This window comes from Rhinolophus sinicus, linkage group LG06 (assembly GCF_036562045.2).
Source record: "Rhinolophus sinicus isolate RSC01 linkage group LG06, ASM3656204v1, whole genome shotgun sequence".
NCBI lineage: Eukaryota > Metazoa > Chordata > Mammalia > Chiroptera > Rhinolophidae > Rhinolophus > Rhinolophus sinicus.
This window is the reverse complement of record NC_133756.1, coordinates 55,182,321-55,208,976: the sequence shown is the minus strand read 5'-3', so window position 1 is coordinate 55,208,976 and position 26,656 is coordinate 55,182,321. Positions and strand designations below refer to the sequence as shown.

Sequence of the window (26,656 nt, the reverse complement as noted above, 5' to 3'; positions counted from 1 at the left end):
GCTGAGTTGGGGAACAATTGTATTGATTGATGGATGCAAAAATAATGTACAGCTACTTTGTATGTAAATACATGCTACTTTACAGCTTGCTTTTTCCATTGGACATTGTTCCATGTTAAATTAATGGGTTGACCTCCTTGTTTTGAATGGCTTTCCAGTATTCCATTGTATAAAATACAATTATATTTAACTAATTCCCTACTAACATATGTGTTCTTTTTCATGTTTTCTTATTATAAACAGCTTTGCAGTCATTTAGCAAATATAGTCATATTTGTTTTAAGTGTCATAGTAATTTAACAAATATTTATTGAGTATCTGCCATCTGCTGGTCATTGTTCGAGGGGCTGAGCTTACAGTAGTAAACGAAACAATGTCCCTGCCTCTATGGAGCTTATATTTAAGGGAGAAGTGAGACGACGAGGAAGACAAACGATTAAACCATGTTAGGCAGTGATGAGTGCTCAGCAGGAAAGCTTCATCAGGGAAAGGAACTGTGAAATGCTGGCGTCAGGGAGCGTTAAAATTTTCAATAGGGTAGCCAGGAAAGGCCTCACCCAGAAGGTGAATTTTGAGGAGAGAGGCAAGTCAAGTGTGGTGTCTAAAGAGAAGAGGATATAGCAAGGGGAAGGCCGTGAAGCCAGAGCTCACCTCTCCCACTGAGGAACAGCTTTGAGGCCAGAGGGGGCCTGAAGGAGGTGACTCAAGCGACAGTGGTAGAAGCTGATATAAGAGTGATGAAGGGGGACGAGATTGTATGAGGCCTGTATGTACGAGTAAAGACGTTAACTTTTACAGAGTGAGATGGGGAGCCATCTCAGGATCATTTTGGCTTCCATGTTGCTAGCAGACTACACGGGGCAAGGATAGGAAGGAGCAAGGAGATCCACAGGGAGGTCATTGTGACTGTCCAGATGAGAGACGCCGATAGTTTAGACCTGTGATAGCAGAAGCAGTGGTGAAGAAAGGGGATTCTGGATATACACTATGAAGGCAGAGTCATCAGGATTTCTTGATGGGTTGGATGTGGGGTGGGAGAAAAGAGGAGTGAAGCACAATACTGGAAAGATAGCGTTGCCTTTAACTGAAATGGCATGGTGTTCATGTGTGCGGGAATTTTTATCAGATGAAAACCTATGAGTAGAGTGATTGAGTACTGGGCAATGCATTAAAATGAACTTCCTGGCAACTAAGGAGCTTTTGTTTTGTTTTTCGCATTTCTCTCAGTTTCCATATTTTCTCTAATAAGAATTGGTACTTTTATGATAGAGAGTTATAAAAATAAAATAGCCCCTTATTTGTACACCTTAGTCTGCTCCATAGATATGATGCTAAGAACTACAGTTCGATCAAAATTATGTAAAACAAGTAGCTTAGATGTATTAGATCAGAAGTTCTCAAACTCTTTGGTCTCAAGATCTCTTTTCACTCTTAAAAATTATTGAGGGCCTCAAAGAGCTTTTGTTGTATGAATTGTAGCTACTGGTTTATTGTATTAGAAATTGAAATATAGGAATTTTTAATGTTTACTTAATTTACTTAAAAATAATAAATATATGAATATAATATGTGAATGATATAATATATAATAGCAATAATATGTAAATAACATACTTTTATGAAAAATAATAATTTTACAAAATGTAGTGAGAACAATGGCATTGTTTTACATTTTTGCAAATCTCTTTAGTGTCTGGTGTAATAGAGCATAGCTTGATTCTCATATCTGCTTCAGCTTTCAATCTGTTGTTACGTTGTTTTGTTTGAAATCTAAAGAAAATCTGGCCTTGCACGTGTATGTAGTTCACAAAGGAGGAAATTTTTTTATTGAGGTATAATTGACATAACATGAAATTAGTTTCAAGTGTATAATGTAGTGATTCGATATTTGATATATTACAAATGATCGCCACAATAAGTCCAGTTAACATCTGTCACCATATATAGTTGCAAAAAATTTTTTCCTTATGATGAGAACTTTCAAGATCCACTCTCCTAGCTACTTTCAAATATGTACACAATACAGTATTATTAACTATTGTCACCATGCTGTACATTACATCCCCATCGCTTACTCATTTTATAACTGGAAATTTATACCTTTGGAACCCCTTCACCCATTTCACCCACTACCCACCCGCCAGGAGTATTTTAATAGCCTTTTTAGATAATTAGGAATACTCTTCTTCAATGTTATGCTAAAAAGTTGTAGTTTCATAAATGTTAATTGCCATGTGGAATCTGAAACCATATCAATGAACTTTTTTTAAAAAATCGTATTTCTTGGGGCGGCCAGATAGTTCAGTTGGTTAGAGTGTGAGCTCTTAACAAGGTTGCTGTTTCAATTCCTGCATGGGATGGTGCAACTAAGATTGAGGACGGCAACTGGACTTAGAGCTGGGCTGCACCCCCCACAACTAGATTGAAGTACAACAACTTGGAACTAATGGACCCTGGAAAAACACACTGTTCACCAATATCCCCCCCCCAAAAAAAAAAAATCCTAGCTCTCCAATATTCCTCAATTTAAAAAAAAAATCCTATTTCTTTAAAATCCATTGGTCTATCTGGCGGTTGGAAAGGATCTTTTACCCATGTGCGATTTTGTATCATTGTGCATTGGTCATTTGAAAAATACTGGTTTATTGAGTGACCCAAATCTTTCAAATGGTAACATTTCACTTTACAATATCAAAAACTCACATTTGTTAATATCACCACTCATCAGGAAAATCATTAAAGTACTGGGAAGCTGTCAGACTCATGGTGGTGAATACAAGTTTTCCAAAATTCTGATTTTCAGTTTTAAGCTCAGGTTTTATCATTGGCAACAAATACTGTCCGTTGTTGTTCTTGAGGTAACAGGCTCACTTTGTTCATTTGAAAGAAAATGTCTGCCAAATGAATATCCATGCCTGCATAGCCATAGTTTGTCAGCCATTGTTTGAAGTAAAAACGGTGTTCCGTGAAAAGGCAGCTAGTTGAGCTCACAATTTAATCTCACAGTTGCTTTCCCTCAAGACAGCCGTGTGCTTGGCTATGCAGGAGCAGAGCTGTGTGCGCTTCCTGTCTCGTCACAGAATGTTAAAGACACAAGGACTCAGGGGCCGAGATGTAACAAAGTGAGCAATTCTTACTGCTTCATCGAGAGCTTCTTAAGTGAAACTGGCTATTTTTTAAAGAACTGTATTTTTAAAATTTTAAAAATTTTTTAAAAATACATTTTAAAAATATGGTGGTTAAGAAATGCAATCACTGCTTCTCCATGGTGACTCTCCCTAGCTTGGTGCTAAGATGCCAGCAGTTTTACCCATCATGGCTTTTGCTCTATCAGCATAAATGTCAACCCAGTGAAGAAGACAGAAGATGTCTCAGTATTATTATGAAAGTGGTTTCTCCCTCACGGACTTCCTGAAAGGTGCCTGTGGGCCCGCTGGCCACACTTGGAGCTCTGACATCCTAGAGGGTCTCCTGCTACTTGGGAACTGTTATAAAGCTGAAACATATAGTGCTGAAACATGGATCATCACCTCCTGTTTATCTAAGGCCATATTTGTTTTTCCTCTAGCTAAGCTTTTTTTATTTTATTTTATTTTTAAACCCAGTTTGCTCAATAATTGCATTTACATCTAAAGAGAGGGTTGGAGCTAGGGCTCCTCATTGGGGTAAACAGAGTAATACCGTTTCCCCGAAAATAAGACCTAACCAGAAAATAAGCCCTAGCATGATTTTTCAGGAGGACATCCCCTGAACATCAGTCCTAATGCATCTTTTGGAGCAAAAATTAATATAAGACCCGGTCTTATTTTCAGAGACTCATGGTACCAGTGGGTGAAGGAAGACCCATCGGGCCACACAGACTGAGAATCAGGGCTCTGAGGATACTTCCAGGCCATGTCTATCTAAACATACTGATTATTAATAGAGAAGAGACGTTAAATTTTTGTTTAAAAAAAGATTGAGAATTTCTTCTAGAAATAAGGGTCCTCAGTTGCGGGCCTGCTCTTTACAATTGAATGGATTGTAAAACCTCAGTAAATACTAACTCTATTTCATACGATCGAGTCATTGCTCATTATATACTGCGAAGAGCTGGGCCAGGACCAGTGGCTGTTCTGCTCTAATTGCTTTTTATTAAAACCGTGAAAATCCAAAGCTTGGTGAAGCCAAGGCCTGGTTTGTAGCAAGGATGCTCAGCTTGGATGTGAAAGTGCAGTCAAGGGATAAATTTACTCCGGGCAGGCTGAAAATGAACGTTCTCCTGACCCTTAAGCTTTTATTAATTGCCGCTGCATTTGCCCATTCGTGCTCCCAGTGTGGGTTAGGTGGCTGAGCTGTCCCCCGCCCTTTATGTCAATGAAGAGAAGGATGCGTCAGACCCTGGTAACGAGAACATGCAGTTTGGCCCTTGGAGGCAATTTCCTTTCGAGTCCGAACTCTCTCCAGATGGCATCTAATTGTTTCTTGAATGACCTCAGTGTCCAGGCCACAGGAACCTGGTCTGAGAGTCCATTTCACATATTAGTCTGTGGATGAGAACTTACTACATAAAGCCCCCATTCACACTCTCAAAAGAGCTTTTTGTGCAGCAGAAATGATGAAGCTGGAGGACTGTTTCCTGTGACCACCAGTCTCCAGTTGGGTTCTTATTTTTCCCAGGCCCAGGTGGGTGTGTTTCAAAGGGTCTGAGTGGTCCAGCTGAGTCCATTATGGCCCAGTTCTCCTCCCCTCTGTCTTCTCATGGTCTTTACTGGAAGGAGCCTCCTCATACCTCCTGGTTTGACGCATATTCAAGAATTGCTCATGCAGAGCGCAGGTGGTAGGAGTTGGGAATCGCTGTGGTCTGGGGGCCTCCTCCCGTTTGGGAACCCAGGTAGTTCACAGACTAGAGAGTGAGGTGCTTCTGAGGGCTAATCCAGCCGCAGCGAGGGCAAGGCTGGTTCACCCAGTGGGGACCATGACCCTCGTGTGGCAAGTCAGGTCTCATGCCTCCCTCCATGGTTCTTAACTGTTTTGGGGGAAGGGCCCCTGTCTTTTTGCAAATCTGATTCATAAGAACCTTTCGTCTGGAAGTATGCAAGCACACTCACTGTGCATCTTACTACCAAGCGTTTGTTGAGAATCCTTGTGCTATCTCCAAACATTCACTGGCCCCTGTCCTGTTCAGGCATCGTTCTGGGCACTAGAGTGATGATGATGAGTAAGACATGGGACCTGAGGCCAACAGACAAGGACAGAGCTCATTGTAATGAGCGCTTCAATAGCCAGATGCTGGAAGGCAGGCTTGGAGCTAGGGCTTCTCACTGGTAAATAGAGCAATAACAATGGGCAAAGGAAGCCCCATCGGCCCACACAGACTGAGAATCAGGGCTCTGAGGCTACTTCCAGGCCATGTCCACCTACAGGAGAAGCAAATTTGGGAAGATCCGAATGGAATTTAGGAATGATGCAAATTTCTTTTGACCTAGAAAGAAGTCATGAGAGTTGCCCTCCTGGGTTATCAGTTGTACCTGATAAAGGCCACCTGGCCTTAGTAAGGAGCTGTCTCAACCAGTACTTCTGAATCAGGTCTTCTGTCTTCCCACGGAACAGAATAGCTTTGGAAACCTCCTCCAGGAACTTACGATGATGCTGTTGTCTGCATGAGCAGGGTTGAGTGGGCCATTCGTTAGTGCTTCCCATCGCCTGGGAGGAGTGCTGGGTGTGGGAGCAAAACTCACACCTACATTCAGTGGCACAGAACATTCCAACTCCATGAATCCCTCTCCCTCTTCCTAGAGGCACATTCACGTCTGCTTTATCCTTGAAAACTTAAGACAATGCAGTTCTTTAATGGAATGTCCTTGGAATAAGCTGTGAAACACCATTAATTTCCACCCATCACTGGAACATGAATGTACAACCCTATTATTCATGGGCGTGTATTATACATGTTTTCATGTAACATCAGTTTAGGTTGGCTCCTTTTTCGCTTTTCTCAGATATAGGGATCATGTCTTATACATGTGAACCCCAGTAGAGCCCAACACAATGTATTATATCTTGATCTCAAGTTTTACCTAATCTCACACTGATAAGGTGAACCTATAAACTCTCGAACTGACATGTGAGCTAGGGAATTTACGACTGGGAAGGGCAGGGGTGGAGTGGCCTGGGCCCATGACTGTTCTGAGGAAGGAAAACACTCTGGTCTTTCAGTCTTTGCTTCTCTCAGCATATGTCTGCGTTCTCTCAGATCAGCTTTTCCATGTAGTGTGAATACATGGCCGTAGGCTGCTCTAGCCTATAATCTTAAGGCTTATGGTCCAAGGGGAGAGGGAGATCTGTCTCTCATCGTGGTTTGAAAAATCCCAGGGAAGGACTCTGATTGATGTAACTTAGGTCCCATGTGTACTCCTGCACCATTCAGTGTTTGGTATTCTGATTAGCTCACACAATCATTGCAAGTATGAATGCTCATGCCGTGGGATACAGCTTTTAAATTTAATAACTACTATTCGCTGTTTACATCATTCTCTGCGCCCCTCCCCCCCAAATTTTCAGGATCAGAAGTATATTAGGCTGTATTTTCTAATTGTCTCTGTCTACTCAAGGTACATATGTAAAATGTTGGCCTATGAGTACTAGGTTTGACAGAGATATTTTCTTTTTGATCTTTTCAAGTCCTAGACTCATTTTACTCTAGTTTTTCTCCCTCTTGGTTTATTTATGTGTGCTAGATACCCACTGCCTCCCAATTTAATTGTCAGATCCACATTGTTAGAGAGAAGTTGTGGGGATGAAGGTGGCAGTACAGGGGGGCTGTGGGTTCCCCTTATAGTGTGGCCTTGGAAACATTCTCACATTTGATGTCACAAGTAGCCCAACCCTGAGGCTGGTGTGGTGTACCTGGAGATTGGTCCAGGTGAGTTCCTGCTGCTCTGCCTGGTGACTCTCCCTGCCCTCCCTCTCCTCTGGGTGCACACTGCAAGGCCAGAGATTGCATTGTCCTTTGAACCACTGACAAAAGGAACCTATTGTCTGCACCTTGGGCACCAGGAGTGTTGATCCTCTGGATGTCACTTCTGTAGGTGGCATTGTACTTGGCAGTTGATTGCCTTAGGAACTGAAGAAACTGGCTGGTAATCAATATGGTCCTTCCCATGCAACACACCCTCTGCATTTTCCTGTAGAGAAATGGGCCCAGTTGACGTCTCCATATATGACAAAGGCAGTCCCTTAGCCCTTTGGCCATCGCCTTTGCTATAGGCTTTGCTACCTCCTGCTCTCCTCAGATTCTGGCCTCGGCGTCCATCTGTGCATGGCCTGCTCTTTCCCATAAGTAATCAATGGACTAGGATCTCTGACTGGGGATATTTCAGATGAGACCTGCTGTCTGTGTTGCCAAGAATATATGTCATTCAGTTGGAGGGAGGGCATTGTTGCAGCAGCCACAATTCTGCCTTTTGCATTTGCACAAGATAAGGTATTCCAGGCAACTGGGTGGAACCCATGCTTACATTAGCACATCCGAGAGATCCAGCCATTCTGATTCACAGTTGTTTTAATTATTAACTCTAAGAACTGTTTGATCTCACATATGAAATGGAGATAATAATATGTGTTGCCTAGTGTGAGTATTAAATAAGACACTGTGATAAAAGCTCTCTGTATAAATGCTGGCTCATGGGGGCCTTTCTCATGGGGTAAGTGAGGAGCCCCAGTTGAAAGGTGGAAAGGTTTCTGTGATTGCTGTGGTGTTCTGGGAAGGCATCCCTGAAGTCTGTGGTTGGGGAGCAATTGCTGAGAATCAAATTTGTAGCTGTTCTGCATTTAGTGGTAATATTAAGTATTGTATGCAAACAAGGCCCTTCTACCTTGTTGGGTGAAGGAGTTCACCTCCTTTTACAAGCATTTAAAGCTATTCCATAGCAGGAAGGAAAGTGGCACTGCTTGCCTCAGCGTCTGTTTCTCTATGTCCTCTTCTTACCAACCACAGCCCTGCCAAGGCCTGACTGTGACAAGGTAGCCAGGAGACTTCATCTGTCTTTGCTCATGTCCTTGATGGCCAGGGGTATTCTCCTCGCTTTTCTCTCTACTAGAAAGAAGATCAAGCAAGAAGCCACATCTTTAAGAGCCACTGAAAGTCTTTCTGGATCAGTGGGGATTTTTAGGTCACATGACTCTTTGAGACCATGGCAAAACCCATGAACCCTTCAGCCAAAAGTTTGTACACAATTTCCAGTGGCTCATGGAAGCCCCGCCCCACCCCCAGGTTAAAAACTCCTGGTCTGGAATGGTTCTCATAGCTTTTTGGACAGGATGCAGAATGAACCAGTATGTCACTTAGATGACAATGCTTGTGATCAGTTTATGGCCATGAAAGGATATTTTCCTACTGGAATCTTTCTTTCAGGTGGTTGGAGTTTGCTTGAAAACAGACAAGAGGTGATTAACAAGATCATTTTCTGTTTTACGTAGGCAAGCTTTCAAGGCTGAAATGAGTGGGTTAGTCCTGGCTCCACCTCTCCCCTGGTGCCAACCCTGCCCTGTGCCCCAGGATTCCTGCCTCTCTTGGGCATTCCTTAGTGCCTGCTTCATCCACTCAGACATTTGGTAACCTTTCTAGGTGGCTAATAGGTGTGGCGTGGCATTGGAAGAATGCACTGTGACTCTGGTAATTTCTTCCACTGGGGACTAGAGAGGACGAGGTGCAGGCAGAAGGCAGAGTACGGGAGGACACAGACAGTCTAGAGAGGTAGCTGGGCAGCATGGCGTCCAAGGGGCTATACCAGGCATGGTTCTAATTTTAGAAATGGTTGGTATCAGTATCCAGTAACATGGGCCAGTGAAGTATGAAGGAGTCAGGTACACGGGAGGTGGTCCTCTGGGAAATCTAGACTTACATGGAAGACCTAGTCTTAGGGTAAGAACCTGAAGGGCTAGGCAAGGGACAGGGGCCAGTGGCAGGAGCATCAGGCAGGGCATCCAAGCAGGGGCAAGGTGGCAGGAACATCGGGCAGGGCATCCAGGCAGGGGCGAGGTGGCAGGAGCACCAGGCAGGGCATCCAGGCAGGGGCGAGGTAGCAGGAGCATCAGGCAGGGCATCCAGGCAGGGGCGAGGTGGCAGGAACATCGGGCAGGGCATCCAGGCAGGGGCGAGGTGGCAGGAGCACCAGGCAGGGCATCCAGGCAGGGGCGAGGTAGCAGGAGCATCAGGCAGGGCATCCAGGCAGGGGCGAGGTGGCAGGAACATCGGGCAGGGCATCCAGGCAGGGGCGAGGTGGCAGGAGCATCGGGCAGGGCATCCAAGCAGGGGCGAGGTAGCAGGAGCACCAGGCAGGGCATCCAGGCAGGGGCGAGGCAGCAGGAGCACCAGGCAGGGCATCCAGGCAGGGGCGAGGTGGCAGGAGCACCAGGCAGGGCATCCAGGCAGGGGCGAGGTAGCAGGAGCATCAGGCAGGGCATCCAGGCAGGGGCGAGGCAGCAGGAGCACCAGGCAGGGCATCCAGGCAGCACGTAGGCTGAAGCCCAACTCTGCAGCCAACTTGGTGTGGGGGCGACCCAGATCCTGGGATGGGACACAGGATCCCCAGTCAGACTGTCTGAGACAGGGGTGGAACATCAAGAGCTTGGTGTTTGTGGATGGAGCCAGGAGACCCCTGGGTGAGGGCCGAGTTGGCAGAGGCCGTGGACGCACGTGCTGCCTGTTAAAACAAACAGTTCCCCAAATGACAAAACTCTGGAGGAGAAAATCACCTGAGACATCTGAGGAAGTGGGATTAAAACCATATGTGCAATTTTAATATGTAATTTAAAAATCTAAAGGCTAAAACATATTTTAAGGCTTAAAGAAAAACCCTCTTAAACTCTTTTTGTTCCCCGGCTTTCAAGGTTCAAGAGTCACCGTATAACTCGGTGGGGCTCGTATAACTCGGTGGGGCTCGTCAGCAGTTCAGGATGGCACTGTCCACACGCCTTAGGGGTGTGGCTCCTGTAGCTCGATGTTTGGGTGAGAGAAATTTAGGGTGCAGTTGGGCATGTTCCCTGCAGATGGAACAAACAGGGGAGAAGAAGCTTGTTCCTTCCTTTGAAGGGGAAGGGAAGCTCCCATTGTGTGTTGGGTGCCAGGTTCTTTCTGTGTTATCTTACCTGATCCTCACAAAAACCTAGTAAGTCAGAGGAGGAAACTGAGGCTCAGAGAGGTTAACAAATTTCCCAAGGTCACCCAGCTTGCTAGTAATGCAGTGAAGACTTGAACCCATCCTTGCTCTCCCTCTATTCTGCTACCTCCCAGCGTCACTTTTGAGACATGCAAATATGTGTCTCACAGCTCAGTTTTGGAAGATGCCACTCTGCAGAAGTGCTTGTGAAATGGGAGAGCTACTGGCAGTGGAGAGGGGAGACAGTGCAGCTGGTCCCGCCTGGTGAGCCTTCGCCATTCTTGCTTTGCTGCTGCCCCTCAGCCTGTCCCTACAGCACTCAGCATGAGAGGGGCCTCTGAGGGGCTTTTGTGGTCACTTGTCAGTTGCTCATATAGCTCACACTTACCAAAGTGCGAAGAAGGTGAAAGAGAAACGTTTATAGCAAGGAGAACCTAGGAGCTATGATGACAAAAGAAACAAATGACTATCTGGGTGTGATGCCTGCATAGTGAGTGTGGAATAGAAGGGAGCTTGGGAGGTGGGTGGCAGATCATCTTGGGTGGGTGAGACTCCCAGGGGTGTATGGTGGGCTTCAGGGGACACAGGAATCCCTGAAATTATATGTAAAAATCATTACAAGTGCATGCCTTTTGTTCTGGGAGGAGGGTCCATGGTTTTCATAGACTGTCAAAGAAGGCTGAGACTGCCAGAGGTCTGAGTGTGCTGTGTGAGAGGTTGTAATTACGCCCTGTGCATCTTCTTTTAATCTTGTCTTAATGCCAAAAAAAAAAAAAAAAAAAAAAATCAAGCTTGTATGATACAGGACGTCTGGAGTGACGTAAGGAAATGGTGGGGGAGGGATGAATGGGATGGAATTGTATGTGATAGCACAGGAAAGCAGAGTCAGGGCCAGGTGCACACCTAATTTTGCTTCACATTAGCAGTTATATGATTTTAATAGCCAGTGAGATAAACAGAAATTTGTGGGAAGACATAAGGCCCAGTAGAGAGAAATCTGTTTGTGAACACTGTCCTTAGTCTCTTTGTCTGTGTGCTAGGCAGATCAATACCGCTTCCGGACAGAGACCATTTAACAGCCATACTCTTTCATCCCCTTGAGGAATCTGGGGGGGTCGGGGGGGTGGGGTTGGGACTGTCAGACTGACATGTATACAGCAAAGACTCGTAAATGCACCCTCTGTGTTTGCCAGTGCAAGCAAGCATCTTGCCCACAGTGATACACATTGGCCCAGAGAGCTGGGCTGGTGTTTCCCGCCCTCCTCCCTCCTCATCCAGTTTGCATTCTTTTCTGGATCAAGGAACAAATCACATTTGCATGTAGGGAAATGTGTTGAGCTGTCTTTGACTGCTTGTAGAGCGAGCTGCCAAGCCTGGCATGAGGAGGTGACCTCTTCCCTGACGGCCTCTCCTCCAGCCCTGTTGCTTGTTATGTGAGGGTGTGTGCGGTAAGACAGACACACCAGCTCCTCCGCTCCCACCTCGCCTCCTGGTTTACTGTGTGCAGAACCACACAGGCCAGGTACCGGGGAAGCTTTGAGAAGCAGGGGTGCTGATAAACAGTCCCCTGTCTGGCCCAGGGCCTCCCAGGTAGGTGTTGAGCCTGTAGAGGGTGTCCTCCGAGATTCAGGATTGGGCCCATCAAGGTTTATCTCCCCCACTTCCTAAGACACCAGGAAAAAGAGTTGGTAGCATCGGCCTCACTCCCTATCTCATTAAAGCTGTCTTTGTTCCCTGAGAACCCGATCACTGGGGTTTAGTGAAGACAGAAAGCCAGCAAGGATCGATCTTTCTGGAGAGTTGAAGAGTCTCAGTAGTTGCCAGGAGAGGTTGAGTTGTTTTGACCAGGATGAGTGGTGTTCACCCCTTGACTGACGTTCCAAGTGAGTCTCTGTGGACAAGCACGAGCCAGGCCGTGCAGCCTTGGAGCAGGCCCCCCAGTGCTTGACAATGACCAAGAACACCTCAGTGCATGTCAAGTTGAATGCCTTCATCCTGGGCTGGCTTTGGGAAGGGAAACAGGGAGCATGGGCCACATTGTTTTCCTGATTGCCCTGAAACAGAAAAAGAAGATACCTGAAAGGCACATCTTTCTCTCCACAGACCTCTCCCCTCATGCCACTTCAGAAAGCAGGTCTACCTCACTGGTAGCTTGACCTTCTTGTGGGGACTGTGGCACTTTGAGAAAGGGACTCTGTACTTGCTTTCAGCCCCTCTCAGCCCAAGGACTATTGCCGATAGGAAGTATGCATCTTTGAAATATGGCTAGCAGGCAGCTCCTGTTTCCATGGTTACTAAATAGGGCAGGCTAGTGTTAGGGCTACCCAAGGAAACAATGGCATTGAGGGCAATGCTTGTGCAGAGGCCTTTCTCTGGCCTGCTTTCACCCTCTTCCAAGATGGCATGGGCAACATTTGACCTGAGGTAATGGGGATTTTCTTCAAGGGTCCGCCTAGCTGCCCAGCCCTGACTGTTTTCACAGGTGTTTCCCTTGGGGCAGAGAAGAGAGCTTCCAAGGTGGCCAGAGGGGGTCGCTAGAGAGCACTGCGCTTTCCCAGAGCTCTGCGGGGCCTGCTCAGCCCCTGTCCATCCGTCTCCAGAAGTTGCTTTAGCGAAAGTGAATCCTGTCCCAAGAAGGGCATGGTGTTTAGAAAACCCTGAATCCATATTTGACTGGTCCTAAATCATATGTACCAAATTACCAGAGTGACCCGCTGCCCCGGTGTACTAAATCACAGCCTTTTCATGAGGCTATGTGAGTAACAGGTTTAATTATAAGACATTTGAAAAATCTTTCTTGTGTTTCCATGTGATCAGATACCAGGTTCTGCAATCATAGGCTGGAGTCCCTGGTCCTTTGTCTGTTCTCTGCTGAGTGACGGGCTGCTCCGGTCCTGTGTTTCTTTGTAACGAGAATAGAATAATCATTGTGGGGAGAATGTGGGAGAATTGATCAGTGTGGACGGAAGACATTCAAAAGCATAACAAGTCAGTGAAGGGCACTTTGCAAATTCATGCAATTATCATCTTTAGTTGCAATAACAACATGTTATTTTAGTCTCTTTCCTTGGCCATTTTGGGAGAAAATTGATTAAAACCTTTGAGCACTGCTTCAGAAATTATTTTTGATGTGTAACAAAAAAAATAAAAAAGTGCTTAGGAAACAGCTACCTAATAAGATTAGCCCATTTTTTAATCCTGACAGAACCAACTTTGGGGGCATTTGGGAGACATTTCTTAGAGTAAACAGGGAAAGCCTCAGAGGACAACAGCTGCGATTCTGCTGTGACCTGGGCATCTTTTGTTTTGCTTTTACCCTGGCCCTGGAGCACTCAACTACATAATTCCATGTAATTTACGTGTCTGAGTTATTTGCATATTTTCTTTCAGGAATGCACTTCATTCACACTTTCTGGGGGTAGGGTAAAGAATTCAGAGGCTTTGGCTGACTAAGCTCAGTGAATTTCTGTGCAGGAGTTAAGGAGCTGCTTCTCTCCCTTTTCAGAGGCAGGGGATAGTTCTTTTTTAGCCTGAGGGGAAGAGGAATAGCCAGTGAAGACTGAGCCCCTTACCTGTTGGCTGTTGGCCTGATTGATGAGTCATCCCCACGAAATTGCTGGGGCTGTGGGCCCTGGCTGCTCATGTGGATTTACCCTTTGAACCCCATCTAATAGAAAGGAGAGCAAACAGAGCACTGCTTCCTCGTGGATACAATACATGGACCTTGGAGGACAGTATTGACCCATCAACTGGACCATCTCCAGGGGCCCCTTCAGTTTAAAACAAATCCCCAAACCCATGAGTTCTACCACCCTTGGTGCTTGCTTCTGGGTTCTCAGCTGGGAGGGCTCCCCAAGACCCAGAAGTTCCCAGGACTGCACATCTGACCTCCAGAACCATGGAGGAGAAGGAGGGAGGGAGGAAGCCAATGAGGGAGCAGAAAGGAAGTCAGCCCCCCCTAGTTGTTCCTGAGGTGACAGAGCCTTTGCCGGTCTAGCCCCACGTTGGACATGGTTATTAGGCTGAGCCTCTGCCCCTGTCTCTCTCCATAGCAGTCATTCACCCAGAAGCTACTCACCGGGCATTGAATGAACAGTTCCCCATTTTTACAGGCCAACTTGACCTAGTCCAAAGGCCAAAGCCTCCTGAGGAGTTGACACTTATCCCATGGATATTTCTCATACCTCCCTCATGCCTCATCTGGTGTCGTTCCTTTCTGGACTGAATAGATTCTGTTCTCCCTCATTGCAAGTTTCTGCCTGTGTGAAGTTATCGAAAGCTTCAGGACACATTCCATTTTTGGGTGGCCAGAGCCACAGAAAGTTAATATTTGGAATAGCAGGAGAGGAAGAGCTACAGGGAAAAAACCTGGGTTTGATATATTTAAAAAAAAAAAAAGAAAAAGAAAAGAAAAAAAGAAGGAAAAACACCAGAATCCTTACGCATCTCCTCTTACTGGAAGGAAGGAAAGAAGAAAGGCAATTATTTTCCCCTAAAGGCATTAGGATGTTCTTGGTTGAGGGTGAAGTCCTCTTCGCGCAGAAGAATCCCTTGGTCTCGTCGGACCTGAGGCTTATGTGCTGGATCTGGGTTAGGCAGAGTGGGCACTTAAAGTGAAGATGGGTAATTACAGTGAAGTATTTAACATGGAGGGAGTGAGACAGACAGTTAAGTCAGAAGAGACTGTGCAGCCCATCCCGCCTCCTCCCAGCAGACTACACGACCAGGTGGGGAGGGCAGGGGCACTCAGGATGTTTGCTGACAGACTCGCTAATTAAACCCCCAAAGGCAATATTGCTTTCCCAGTAGTGATGGCCGTGCCAACGTTATCAGCTGTAAGCTGGCTGCCAGGAGCATCCTAATTAAAAATAAACAGTTCCAGGGTGGGCTGGGAGGGTGGAGACAGGGATCCTACCTGGCTTCCTTAGGACCTCTAGGATTGTTCTGACGGGAAAGTCACACACACCCTGGTCACCTTTAGGTCCTTTTCTCAAGGGAGCCTCTGTCTGGTCACAAGGTGGTGTGATGTGTGCTTCTTTAACCCCGAGGTGTTAGGGTAACAAGCAAACAGAGCCTCCAGGAGCCGATTGCCTGGTGCCTTCAGCCCTGGGAGGGAAAGGCTGCCTTAGGGGATAATGATTTCTGCCGGGTCTCTAAATTGAGGGGACAGCCTAAGCCCAAAGCCTCTTCTAAAAGAGGTTAGAATTTCATCAGAAAGCAAGTCTGGTCACATGAGAATTTCTGGCACTGTGTGCATGGCAGGCTGGACACCAGCCTGCCAGAATTGAGCGAGTGGATCGTATTGGCTTCAGCGAAGGGGAAAAGTCCCAGCCTGGCCTGGGAGAAGGAGCTGGCTCACTCCCCCAGCCTCCGGACTGCGGGCAGGAGCAGCACAGCTGCTGCGGAGGGATTGGGGCTCTAATGCCCCGAGCCCCCTTTCTTTTAACCCTAAAGAAAGTGTATGGTCCAGGGACCGAAGACTGAAAGATGCCTAAGGAATGCAATGCTTTCCACGCCCTCTCGGCAGCTCTGTGCTGCTTCTACCACCGCAAGTCTTTCCTTGGAGTCAAGGTAGGTGTGGTTTTGAGATAAGGTGCATCTAAAATTCTTTTGGGGGCCTTGAAAGCATTAGTTTCCTAAAGGCACTAGAGAAAATTTGCAGCCTGCTGGCTCTAAAAACAGAGGTGCTTCTTTGATGGATCTTCATAAGCCCCTAGTGGTGTACCTCCCCTGGAGGCAGAATTCAGCCCCACAGAAGGGGGCTCCTTATCTGTGTTTTGGGGTGAAGCTCTAGTTTTCAGGACATGTTCAGTCTCCTTGGGCTGAAGTTTTATACCAAAGTAGCTCAATAAAACAGTGCTATTTTTCTTCTTTCTCTTTGTCTCTCTCTCTCTTCCCTCATTTATAATGAATGAGAGGTGGCTGAGCCCCTCTCTGCCCTTAACCTGCTGGTCCATTATGTCGACAACATATATAATGGACAGAAACCACCAAATAGCTCCTTTCAAATTGCAGCCAGGTTCCAACCCATTTCAGTATTCAGAACTGTCTTTTTCTTTCCGCTCCCATTTTTAACCTTTGTTACAAGACCAAGGCCAAAGGTTTTGAGTAATATGTCAATACACTATTTCGATGAAAATACTCAAAGAACCTCATCTGACTAACTCTAGATGTGGCCTGTGTTCTGTGGCGCCTGCCTATGACAACGCTAAGAATTAAGATGAATAGAAGCTCTCATTGATCTGGGGTTTGTCTGCCTTGGAAAAATCCTGTCAGCCCCAGTGTAACTGTGGACCTCATTTATTCATGGGAAGTAAGAGTCGGAAAGCTCTCAAGGAATTCTTCCCACCCTGACAGCAGAGCTCCTTCTCCCGAGGGATGGACTTAGTGCCATTGGAAAAGCGACAACAGGGCTATGGTATCCTGCTTCTTCTTAATAATGCTTTTTAAAAAATCTCTCAGGGAAATTTTTTTTTTTTTTTTAAAGCTCTTTTTTTTAAAAAAGATTTTATTGGGGAAGGGGAACAGGACTTTATTGGGGAACAGTGTGTACTTCCAGGCCTTTTTCCCAAGTCAAGTTGTTGTCCTCTCAGTCTTAGTTGTGGAGGGCGCAGCTCAGCTCTAGGTCCAGTTGTTGCAGGGATGCAGCCCACCATCCCTTGCGGGAGTTGAACCAGCAATCTTGTGGTTGAGAGCCCACTGGCCCATGTGGGAATCGAACCGGCAGCCTTTGGAGTTAGGAGCATGGAGCTCTAACCACCTGAGCCACCGGGCCGGCCCTCTCAGGGAAATTTAACAAGAAAACTTTTTAAGGGGAGAAAGACCCCTTTGTAGAAAAATTCTATACACTGAATGAGAAGAAGCTGGGCTTCTGATTTTACTGCCCTGTTGCAATGTTCAGAGTAGCTTTCTAACCATTCAGCAAAGTTCATTTTTGTCTCTTTGTCAAGGAATTGGGAGGAGGGTGAGAAATTAATCATTGGTTAAATGTGTTTTCTCCCTGATTTAAGAGTCCCTTTCTATCCTGGAGCCCAGTGGGGTGATACGAGGACCATGTGGTTTCTGGCCTAAATATGGATTGTTCTAGTGTGGGGCTGATGAAGTCATGCCATTAGCAGTATTTTAAAGCTGTCAAAGATAACCCAGGAGGTCCCAAAGGGAAGCGTGTACTTCAGGGATTGGCAGTCGGTTTTTCACTCAAATAGAAGTCCTTTCATAAGCCAACTTCTGCTAATTCAGAAAAGTGTGACTCAGCATCTGGTATGTGAGGAAACAGCCCATAAATATCTGGGTCTGAGTGATGAGATTCTGTTTGGATCCCCCTGGTCCTCTGCAATTACGCCCTCTAAGGCCTGCACAGAAAGGTACACTAATGTACAGGGTTAGTCTGGACCAGCCTCCCTCAGCAGCCCCTTCCTACCCTCCCCACCACGGCCACTCTGAGTGGTTGACTATTGATTGAAACACCCTCCTTTCTGCCCAGAGGTCCTACCCCACCCCCAGTCTGCTGCCTCTTCATAGCATAGAGAGAGGGCCTGGCCTGCTCCTCACCAGAAACTGGAGCCTTCAGACCCAACTTGGGGTTTCCCACTGACCCTCAAGATATGTTTCCCTGTCTTGTTTTGCTGAGTTACCTGGGAAAGCAAGTCCACCTGTGCTTAAACCCCTCATCCTGCCAGTGTTGCCCCAACGATAATGCTGTGTCGCTTTATTGACTCCCACTTAAATTAGGGGTTCAGTTCTTGCTGTTCATCATTCGTTTCCATTGCAATTAGAGTTTCAAAATTAAATTGGGATTGATTGCCTGATAGCAAAGCGGAAATAAAGCTTCAGTTTTGACCATGGATGCTGCTTCCCTTGGCATGAATTTCTCATACCAAAAATAACACTGCCGTAGCCATGGTAACTTTCCATTTGGTCTAATCCATATCATCTCTGGAGAAAGTCGAATGTTATTAATAGTGTTTGTTGTATGGGAAGGAAACTAAAAATATAAAAACTCCTTTGCTACATAGCAGACCAATCACAGTGTCGCTTTCAGGGAATAAGATCATATTTGCAGAGATTGCAGAATTTAGGATGTATTTGGGGCCTCATCTGGTCATGTATACAAAGGCCCTGGAAAGGAATTGAGAGGGAGACCAAGACTGGGGATCAGGATCAAGCATATGCAATCGTTGCTGGCCCTCATGGAGTTGAGCCAGAGATGAGATGTTCCAGCCACCCTGAGGGACATGACTTGAGCCTCCCAGAAGAGGTTCACAGTAGGCAGTCATTTCACAAAAGCCCACTTGATCTTGAGTGAGAAAAGGAAAGGATATTTTGCTTATGCCCCATGGAAAATAATTTGGAACGGAGATATTCCACATCCATAACATTAGTGGAGTACATTCAAGTTCAAAAGTCCCTGAAGGTCCAATATAGTAGCCCCTTCAGTACGTAAGCACTCTGTTGGGTATGTGTGTATGGTGGGGGGAGGGGGAAGGAGCTGATAAATGACAGTTGAGCATGGTTCCTGCCTCTGAAGGACTTACCACAAGATCATTAGGTCCTGGTGTCATTTCGTTACATTTGCAAAAGGCTTGCTCCAATGTCTGAGTTCTTTCATAGGTTTTCTCACTGGAGTCTCAAAACACGGTCTCTGGGTTGGTCAGGGCAATTGTTTACCCCTTTCCACAGAAGAGAAACTTAGACTCGGAGGAACTACCCGGACGGAATCATTTAGTGGGGGAACCAGGAGTAGAAATCAGCTTTTCTGACCTCAAGCCCAGTGTCCTTCCTACGATTCCATATTAAGACCTGAAACATACAAACCTAAAACAAGATAATATGAGGTCTGACAAGTAAGTTCGCGAACTCATCCTAGAAAAAGTGCTACGTACCTCCTTGCTGAATATCACTACGGTCACCTTTGAAGTACTCCCCTTGGGAAGCTATGCACCGACACCAGCACCTAGTCCACCCTTCAAGCAATTTAGGAATTCTTTTTCTGAAATGGCCTTCATAGCTGTCATCGTATTACCCTTGATGTCCTGAATCATCAAAATTCTTCCTTCCAATATTTCCTTTATCTTTGAGTAAAGAAAGAAGTCATTGGGGGCCAGATCAGGTGAGTAGGGAGGGTGATCCAATACAGTTATTTGTTTACTGGCTAAAAACTCCCTCACAGACAGTGCCGTGTGAGCTGGTGCTTTGTCGTGATACAAGAGCCATGAATTATCGGTGAAAGTTCAGGTCATCTAACTTTTTCAAGCAGCCTTTTCAGCATTTCCAAATAGTAAACTTGGTTAAATGTTTGTCCAGTTGGTACAAATTCATGATGAATAATCCTTCTGATATCAAAAGAGGTTAGCGACATCATTGCAACACGTTTGCGGACTTAATCGTCAGACTTCGTATATTAACACTTTAGTTTGCAATTCAGTTGGGAAAGAATAGCGTGAACCTCAGTTTTCAGGTGAGGCTGCAGGATTCTGTAGGCTAGGTAATCCTCCTTCAGGCAGTGGCAGGACCACCTTTATAGCTCCCGAGTGAAGTACAGAAGGAATTTGGTAAGTAGCACAATAGATGACATTGCTGCATCTGGCAATGAGAACAAACCCCACTTCTGGTCCCTCGTGTCTCTGATTTTTCTTGTGTGTGGGAGGGGGAACAAAGCTGAAATTTGCGTCCTTATCAATGGCTACTCCCGAAAAAGGTTGGTGTGGTTGTGTCAGAAAACTTGAGGGGAACCTTGGAGACAGGAATCACCTTGTAAGTGCAGAATAGCACGTTTTCTGAAAGAGCATAAGCAGACAGGTCGGGGTATGGGGTCTATGGATAAATGAATCCGTAAGTCTCGACTAACCAAAAGTCATCAACTCCAGTGGCCGTGGTCTTGTCAATAAGAAGTCATGGTTAGAAGGCGATGGATTTTAAACATCCACTTTCCGATCCATAGATTGGACTATCTTTTGCAGCCACGAATGCTGTGTAAAGGGGAAGAGCTTACTTAAATCATGCCGTTGCTGTTGTTATGTTTTGTTTAGCTTTAAATCGTTTCCCTTGTCCCCCTAAAAATATTTGGAGACTCTGAATATATATTACAGCTTGAGGTGTCCCATCTGCCCATCTCTAGAGGGTCGGGTCCCTGGAGCTTGTTTTTATTAGAAACTGCCTTTTTATGTTGGCGTGTGTGGTGGAGCAAAGGTCCCACTTGTCTTCCCTGTGGCTGGTCCCTTGGTCTGTCTCCTGTTGTGACAGCTTGGGTTCTAGTGACACATCCTGGTGTCAACAATGGCCTAAGTTGCCTTTGTCAGTGGGGATGGTGCACCATCAACCTGTGCAAGGTAGAAAAAGCCTCTCGGGAAATAGCTTTCCAAGTGATTCAGCCCCTCCTCTTGCTGGCTGCTGCTAGTTGCTCATTTATAATCCTGCCCTACAAACAAAAGCCCAGCACAGCCTTTTTAAAAGAGACCTAAATGCATTCCATTGGCATCTGGGAGCTTCAGGGATCTGGTTTCAGCATCAGGGGAAGGACAGGGGCTGTGTCCCAGCGCCCCCTCCCCACAGACCCTGGAGCTTGGATGCTGGCCGAGGCCGTGTTTTTGTTGGACAGATGTAGGTGGGAAGCAGAGACGAGACTGGGGTCCTGGGAAAGTTCTGTTAGCGGGTTCAGCACCTCTGGGGCTGCAGAGAGGTGGGCCCGTGCCAGACATCAGGGAGGACGTGGGAGGATCGGTGCTCAGGGCGCAGACGTCTTCCTGGCCCGCCGGGCGGGAGGTCAGCGGTGCACAGGGGACCAGGCCTGTGCTGCTGGGTTTAAGATGCTGTCAAGGACAGCTCCGGGGCCTTTGAGCTCATGCACCTTTCGGATGTCCTGAAGACAGCAAAGGAGACTCCGGCTGTCCTGGCTGTGGAGAGGGGAGAGGAATGCCTGGGGCAGGGGGGCACCCCTGAGGCATCTCTGTGTCCACAGCTACTGGTGGAGCTACTCTCGTGGCTCTGACCATGAGAACATCACTGCTGATTTTTCTGGCTTATGAAAGAGATGATCCATCTTTTAGTTTGTATAGAGAACACCTCTCCCCAGTGTCCGCAGTACAATGTGTGCTTTTACAAAAGCAGGCGTGCACAAAGAATCCTGGCTTCTCAGTAAGACAGCTTTGGAGGGCTCACTGAGCCAGCCTCCCACTCACCTTTCATCTGCTCATTCCCCACCCTCACCCCTTCGTCCAGCATGGGTGTCGAGGGCCTACTGGGTGCTGGGGAGACAGTGAAAATCCCTGCCCTGAAGGAGCAATTCTGTGTCCAGTGGGGGATGGACATGCAAGCAGTTCTCTCCAGGGTCCACGGTAGGTGCAAAGGCAGAAAGAATACACAGCCTGCTGTGAGACCCCGGGCAGAGGTATTTAACCCAGTCCTGGGCCAGGGAACTTCCTGGAGGAGGTCACACTGCGTGGCAACTAAAAGAGGAGTAGATGAAAGAGGCCTGGGAGAGAGAAAGGGCATCGGGCTGGAGCTGAGGAGTGGAAGGAGACGAGACCAGAGCGGCAGCTGGGGAATCGGTTATAGGGCTGGGTGCCAGGCAGAGAACAGTGTGGATGAGGTTTGGGGGTTGGTCCTTTTGTGAGTAGGATGAGACTGAGGAGCATAAACAGCGTGTCCCCTAACTTACGCCCGTGTCCTTGAAGCCTCCTGTCAGCTCTGCTTGTTTTTGCTCAGTTCACTCCTGTTTCCCTAACCACCTTCTCTTTAAACCCTGTCTTTTTTAACACTCATAATAAGATCTTGTTTCTTACTTCACAGCAGCAGTTAAGACTATCAGGCGTGATGTTTTTCTGTCCCCACCCCTGCCCCCACAAGCTGCAGCTCTACCTACACCCATGTCCGTGGTCCTCACATCCTTCCTCCAGCCCCCGAGGATAAAGTGTCCCTTTCCCTTACCAAGGCCCGTCCTGCCACCTGTGCCCACGAACCCACCCCTCCTCAGAGACTCCTCAGGAATCTTCAGTCTGTCATTCTCTGCCAACACTTTCCTCTTCTAACCATGCTCCAGGCTTTCCCATTCTAGAATGAATTCTCATTTCCATGTCTTCCTTCCTGGTCCCGATCTGCCTCCACGCAAAGCTAGTTAACACGACCTCTGCTCAGTTCCCATTGGCCACTCAACCCCCTTCCCCCCAAACCCCCCACCCCCAGCAGCCTTGCCAAGTCCAGTGGATTCTGTCCAATTCTGATCGCATTGGAACTCTCTGTTCACTTGACATTGTTGGCGATTCCTTCCTGAAAGTCTGAGCTCTCAGCCTCTAGGACACCACACTTGGTTCTCCTGACTCCTCCCTGACCAGTCCTGCCCTGCTGTTGTGGACTGAATGTTTGTGTCCCCCCTCAACAAATTCATATGTTGAAATCCTAGCATCCACTGTGATGGTATTAGGAGAGGGGCCCTTTGGGAGGTGATCAGGTTATGAGGGTGGAACCCTCTTGAATGGGATCAGTGCCCTCATAAAAGAGACCCCAGAATGCTCTCTTGCCTCTTCTGCTATGTAAGGATAGAACAAGAAGAGGTCTATCTATGAACCACGAAGCAGGTTCTCACCTGACACTGAATGTGTGAATGTGCCATTGCACTGATCTTAAACGTTCCAGCTTCCAGAACTGTGAGAAATAAATGTGTCTTGTTTACCCACCCAGTCTGTGGTATTTTGTTGAGGTAGCCCAAACAGACTAATATGTCTGTCTTCTTCAGTTCCTCTTTCTAGCCTACCTCTTAAGGGACAGCACCCCCTAGCCCTCTTCTCATATGCCCTCTATACCCACCTCCTACGTGACTGTTGACATGGGACACCCCCTCTACACTGAGGGTTCCCAGACTGTGTCTCCTGTCCAGCGCTTCTCCACGGCTCCCGGATCCCGTAGCCCGGTGACTGCATCCAGATGGCCCACAAGCACCTTAGGCTCTACATCGTCTTCCACAAACCTGCTTCCCTCTCATGATGCTGTATCAGGACTCGGTGGCTCAGTCGTCTTCCAGGACCGCCGTGCCTCTTCACCTTATTCATCGTCCGTGTCTAATCAGTTACTAAGTCCTCATGATTTCATTGCTAAACATTTCTCTCATCTGCCTCTTCCTCCCTCTCTCTACCCCAGTATGGTACTAATTCAGGCCTCACCTTCTCTTGCTAGGAATTCTTTAGTAGCTTCCTAATTGGTTATCCTGCCTTAATTCTTCATAGGAGGTCATTTCATTGCTTTTCTATTTCTAGAGATGGAGAATGTACAGTGCCCTTATGGCAATACATTCCTACATTTGAACAACTCTAATTGCTAGAAGGTCCTTCCTTGTATTGAGTCAAAATCTATGCACCTGCAATATCCACCGCATTCTGCAGGTAAATAGGTGTAACAGCCCTCCAAGCGAGTATTTTTTCCCCTCTCTGTTGTGAGCATATCTATTTTGAACATGCCGAATTAGTTGGTGTGAGTGGGCATCTAGAAATAAGACAGCAGGGATTCTGGATTCATTTCCCTAGGGAGTTGAACCAGGACACTTGACTGGTCAGCTTGTGACAATAACAGCCCAAGCCTTCAGATATCGCAACAGAGCCCTCATCTTCCCCTTGTCTTTTCCATGTATAGTAAACATTTCCACTTCTTCATATACTTTGGGAGACGGATTCTAGACTTCAATCCCTTACTCCATAAGTCTGAGCAAATCATAAAAATTCAGGGCCTTGGTCATGTTTTCTCTTGTGAGATATAAATATTCTTGCTGCCTATTTAACTCCAGGTATGGTGTACGTATTCATGAGATGTGAGTTGTACAGTGTAGTGTTGGGTGTCTTGCCCAATAGCTGTTTCTGTGTTTTTGCCCATGACATCTAGCGTGGTGTTTGTGGTTTTAAAGAAGCTTATTAAATGAGGCATGTGGGTGCAAAAGCTTTGAACTCCTCTGGGAGAAATATACCTTTAAAGTGACATGTGAGTTGTATATTGGAAGCAGTGGGGTTGATGCTTGGCCCCAACCTGTCTTGTGATGAATCTTTTCTTTTACTGAGAACCTACTATGTACTTAGCCCCGACATAGGATGCACTTTGTCCCAAAGCCAATTTCTGAGACAGTTGTTAGTCATAGTAGTATTTCGGAGAGAGAATTTGGAAAGTCATTTATTCCACGCCCTACACTGGAAGGCTTTCTGAATCTTTGCGTTTTCCTCTCTGTGTTTGGCATATCTCGTTTTTCTTTCCAATTACATCTCCTCCTGTCTTTCAATCACGTGCATTTTGTTTATTCAGGAGTGCCGCATTCATTCGCGGTGAATTAAGGAAAAGATCAATTAAGTTGATTTTGATTTTCTGATATTCTTATTGAAGAGCAAATAGGGCATCTATTTTGGTGACTAGCAAATCACTCAGAATTTGAGTTAAGATGTTGAATTAACACGATTAAATTACCAGTGGTAAAGACTTCTGGTTTGGATCTCCGTGCATTGTGAACTTTGGTCGGCTGGTCTTCAGACCCGTCTTGGGGTCTGCCTGAGGGATGGCAGTCTCTGTTTTTTCATTCTCCATTGATGTTAACAAAGCACTACTATTACTGAATGGAATCTTACTGCCAGATCCAGCGATTAATATTTCACTTGCATTGTCTCATTTAGCCTGTGTGCTAACCCTGTGAGAGAGAGAGAGAGGTATTATTGGAAGTCACTTGAGGACATGGCAAAACAGTTTAGAAGGGGTTTTCATAGGTCAAGCTTGTACTTAGCTTTTATTTGAAGCCCTTTGTTTCACCGGCCCAATAAACCTTTAAGAGCAGCTGGTGACCTTCAGCCTTCATCTTAAGTGTGGCACATCCGATTTCTCGCTGGGAGGAATCAGAATACAGGGCTGCCTCCTGGGGGTAATTTGGATGTCTGGTCCTCTGTGGGCTGCTCCAGGAAGTCATCATCTAAATGTGACCTAGAGGGGAAGGTACCCGCCTCAGCTTTCAGCATGGCAAGATGTTAACAAATGGCCTATTGAAAATATCATCATGTTTCAGCTTATCTGTTACCAGGGAAAGATGAGACCCCCCTTGGAGCTGAGCACCGAGTGATCCCATGGGTAAATAATGCTTTGTCAAGAGGGTAAGAAACATGCTGGGCAAACCCACTGGGGCCAGGTAGAAGGGGAGGAGATCTGATGCAATGAGTGCACTGAGCAAGTTCTCCAGCAGGTAGGCAAGCTTTGTGAAGGAAAGAAGCAATCTGTGGGGTTGGGTGTGCTGCATCCTGTCAAACTTAGAATAATTCCTCCTGCAGTTTTTCAAACCGAAATCAGTCTCCCTCAGTGAAAAATAATTTTCAGTCCTTTGGTGGGTGTTCCATCAAAATAAAACTGAGCTTCAAAAGCAATAGCATCGTGATCCTACAGGATGGGAAAGTGTGGAGGAGACCTTGCCCAGAGAATGACTGGGGATAAAAGGCAACAGGAGTTTAACATCAAAGGGAGCCATGGGTAGCGATCAGAGTGATTCTAATGTAATTAGTTTGGCATGGAGAATTAAGTTACTGCTGCCTGCTTAGAGGATGTGTGGCTTTCAGACTCCAGTCTGCACAAATTAAAATTAAATTAGTCTTTTTCATTTACACACACGGAAAGCAGAATTTTAATGGGAATTTCTTCGCAAGGTGTTCCACAGATACCCTCTTCATATTTCCTATCCATGGTTTCTGAGTCTCTTTTGATAAGCCTTTGATAAGGTTTGATAATGAATAAAATGAAATTTCTTGGATTTGGGCTCTCAGGGATTTTGATGGCATTTTCCTGTCTGTGCCAGGATGTGATGGCCCCTGTATCATCATTTGTCTGGAAAAGAAAAATCACATGTAGTAGGAAAATGAAGCATCTTAATTTAACAGCAAATTGCAAATCAGTTTTTATTGGCACTGGATTGAAAATCTGGAGTAAAGTGTGATAAATTACACAGGTTTAATTATAATATGGTAAAATGGCTTCGGAACCCATCGGCAGAATCTTTGCTGAAGATAAGATTCTTTCTAGGATTTGGAAAAGAGACATTTATATTGTTAAGCTACTTAAACATTAACATCAAATTAATCAAAGTGTTTCAGAAAGCTAAAAGTTTTTGAAATTTTATGAAATCTTTTTGCTATTGATTCCTTTCTTCGAAGGGGCCAGAAACTCTTGATGAGCTCCGGTAACGCAGAGAAAGAGCGCTGAGAACATCAGCAGAACTGCTTGTGGTTGATTGCTTTCCATTCTCTTCAGAGGTCATGTCTCCTCAAAGAGGCTGTCACCTTGTCACGCCACGGAGTCTCTCTTACCCACGTCTGCATCTCCCCTCAGATCTAGCCCAGGAGGCCGAATGGCACAGTGGGCTCTCAGGAAGTCCTTGCGTTTAATCGGAGGCACAGCGTTCCAGTGACTGTCAAGCTCTTGATTAAAATTGACCTCCTAATGGTTTCTGTAGCACTTTGGACAGCCGGGTGCAGTATGTATGGATTAGGAAGCTGCCTACAGAGGCTGCGTCA

The 26,656-nt window shown here is 46.2% G+C and overlaps 1 protein-coding gene across 3 annotated transcripts in view; it reads left to right on the top strand.

Moving 5' to 3' along the window:
* The window catches only part of BCAR3 (BCAR3 adaptor protein, NSP family member), a 184,827-nt gene that overhangs the window by 121,478 nt on the left and 36,693 nt on the right, over nucleotides 1-26,656 (top strand). The window contains exon 1 of one of the 3 annotated variants that reach the window (XM_019752649.2): nucleotides 15,133-15,713. The exons of the other annotated variants lie outside the window; for them this stretch is intronic. Within the exon in view, the coding sequence (XP_019608208.2) occupies nucleotides 15,630-15,713 (84 nt within the window). The 5' untranslated portion in view covers nucleotides 15,133-15,629. Of the gene's footprint in view, nucleotides 1-15,132; nucleotides 15,714-26,656 lie in introns of those variants that run through there. 3 annotated transcript variants of the gene reach the window in all.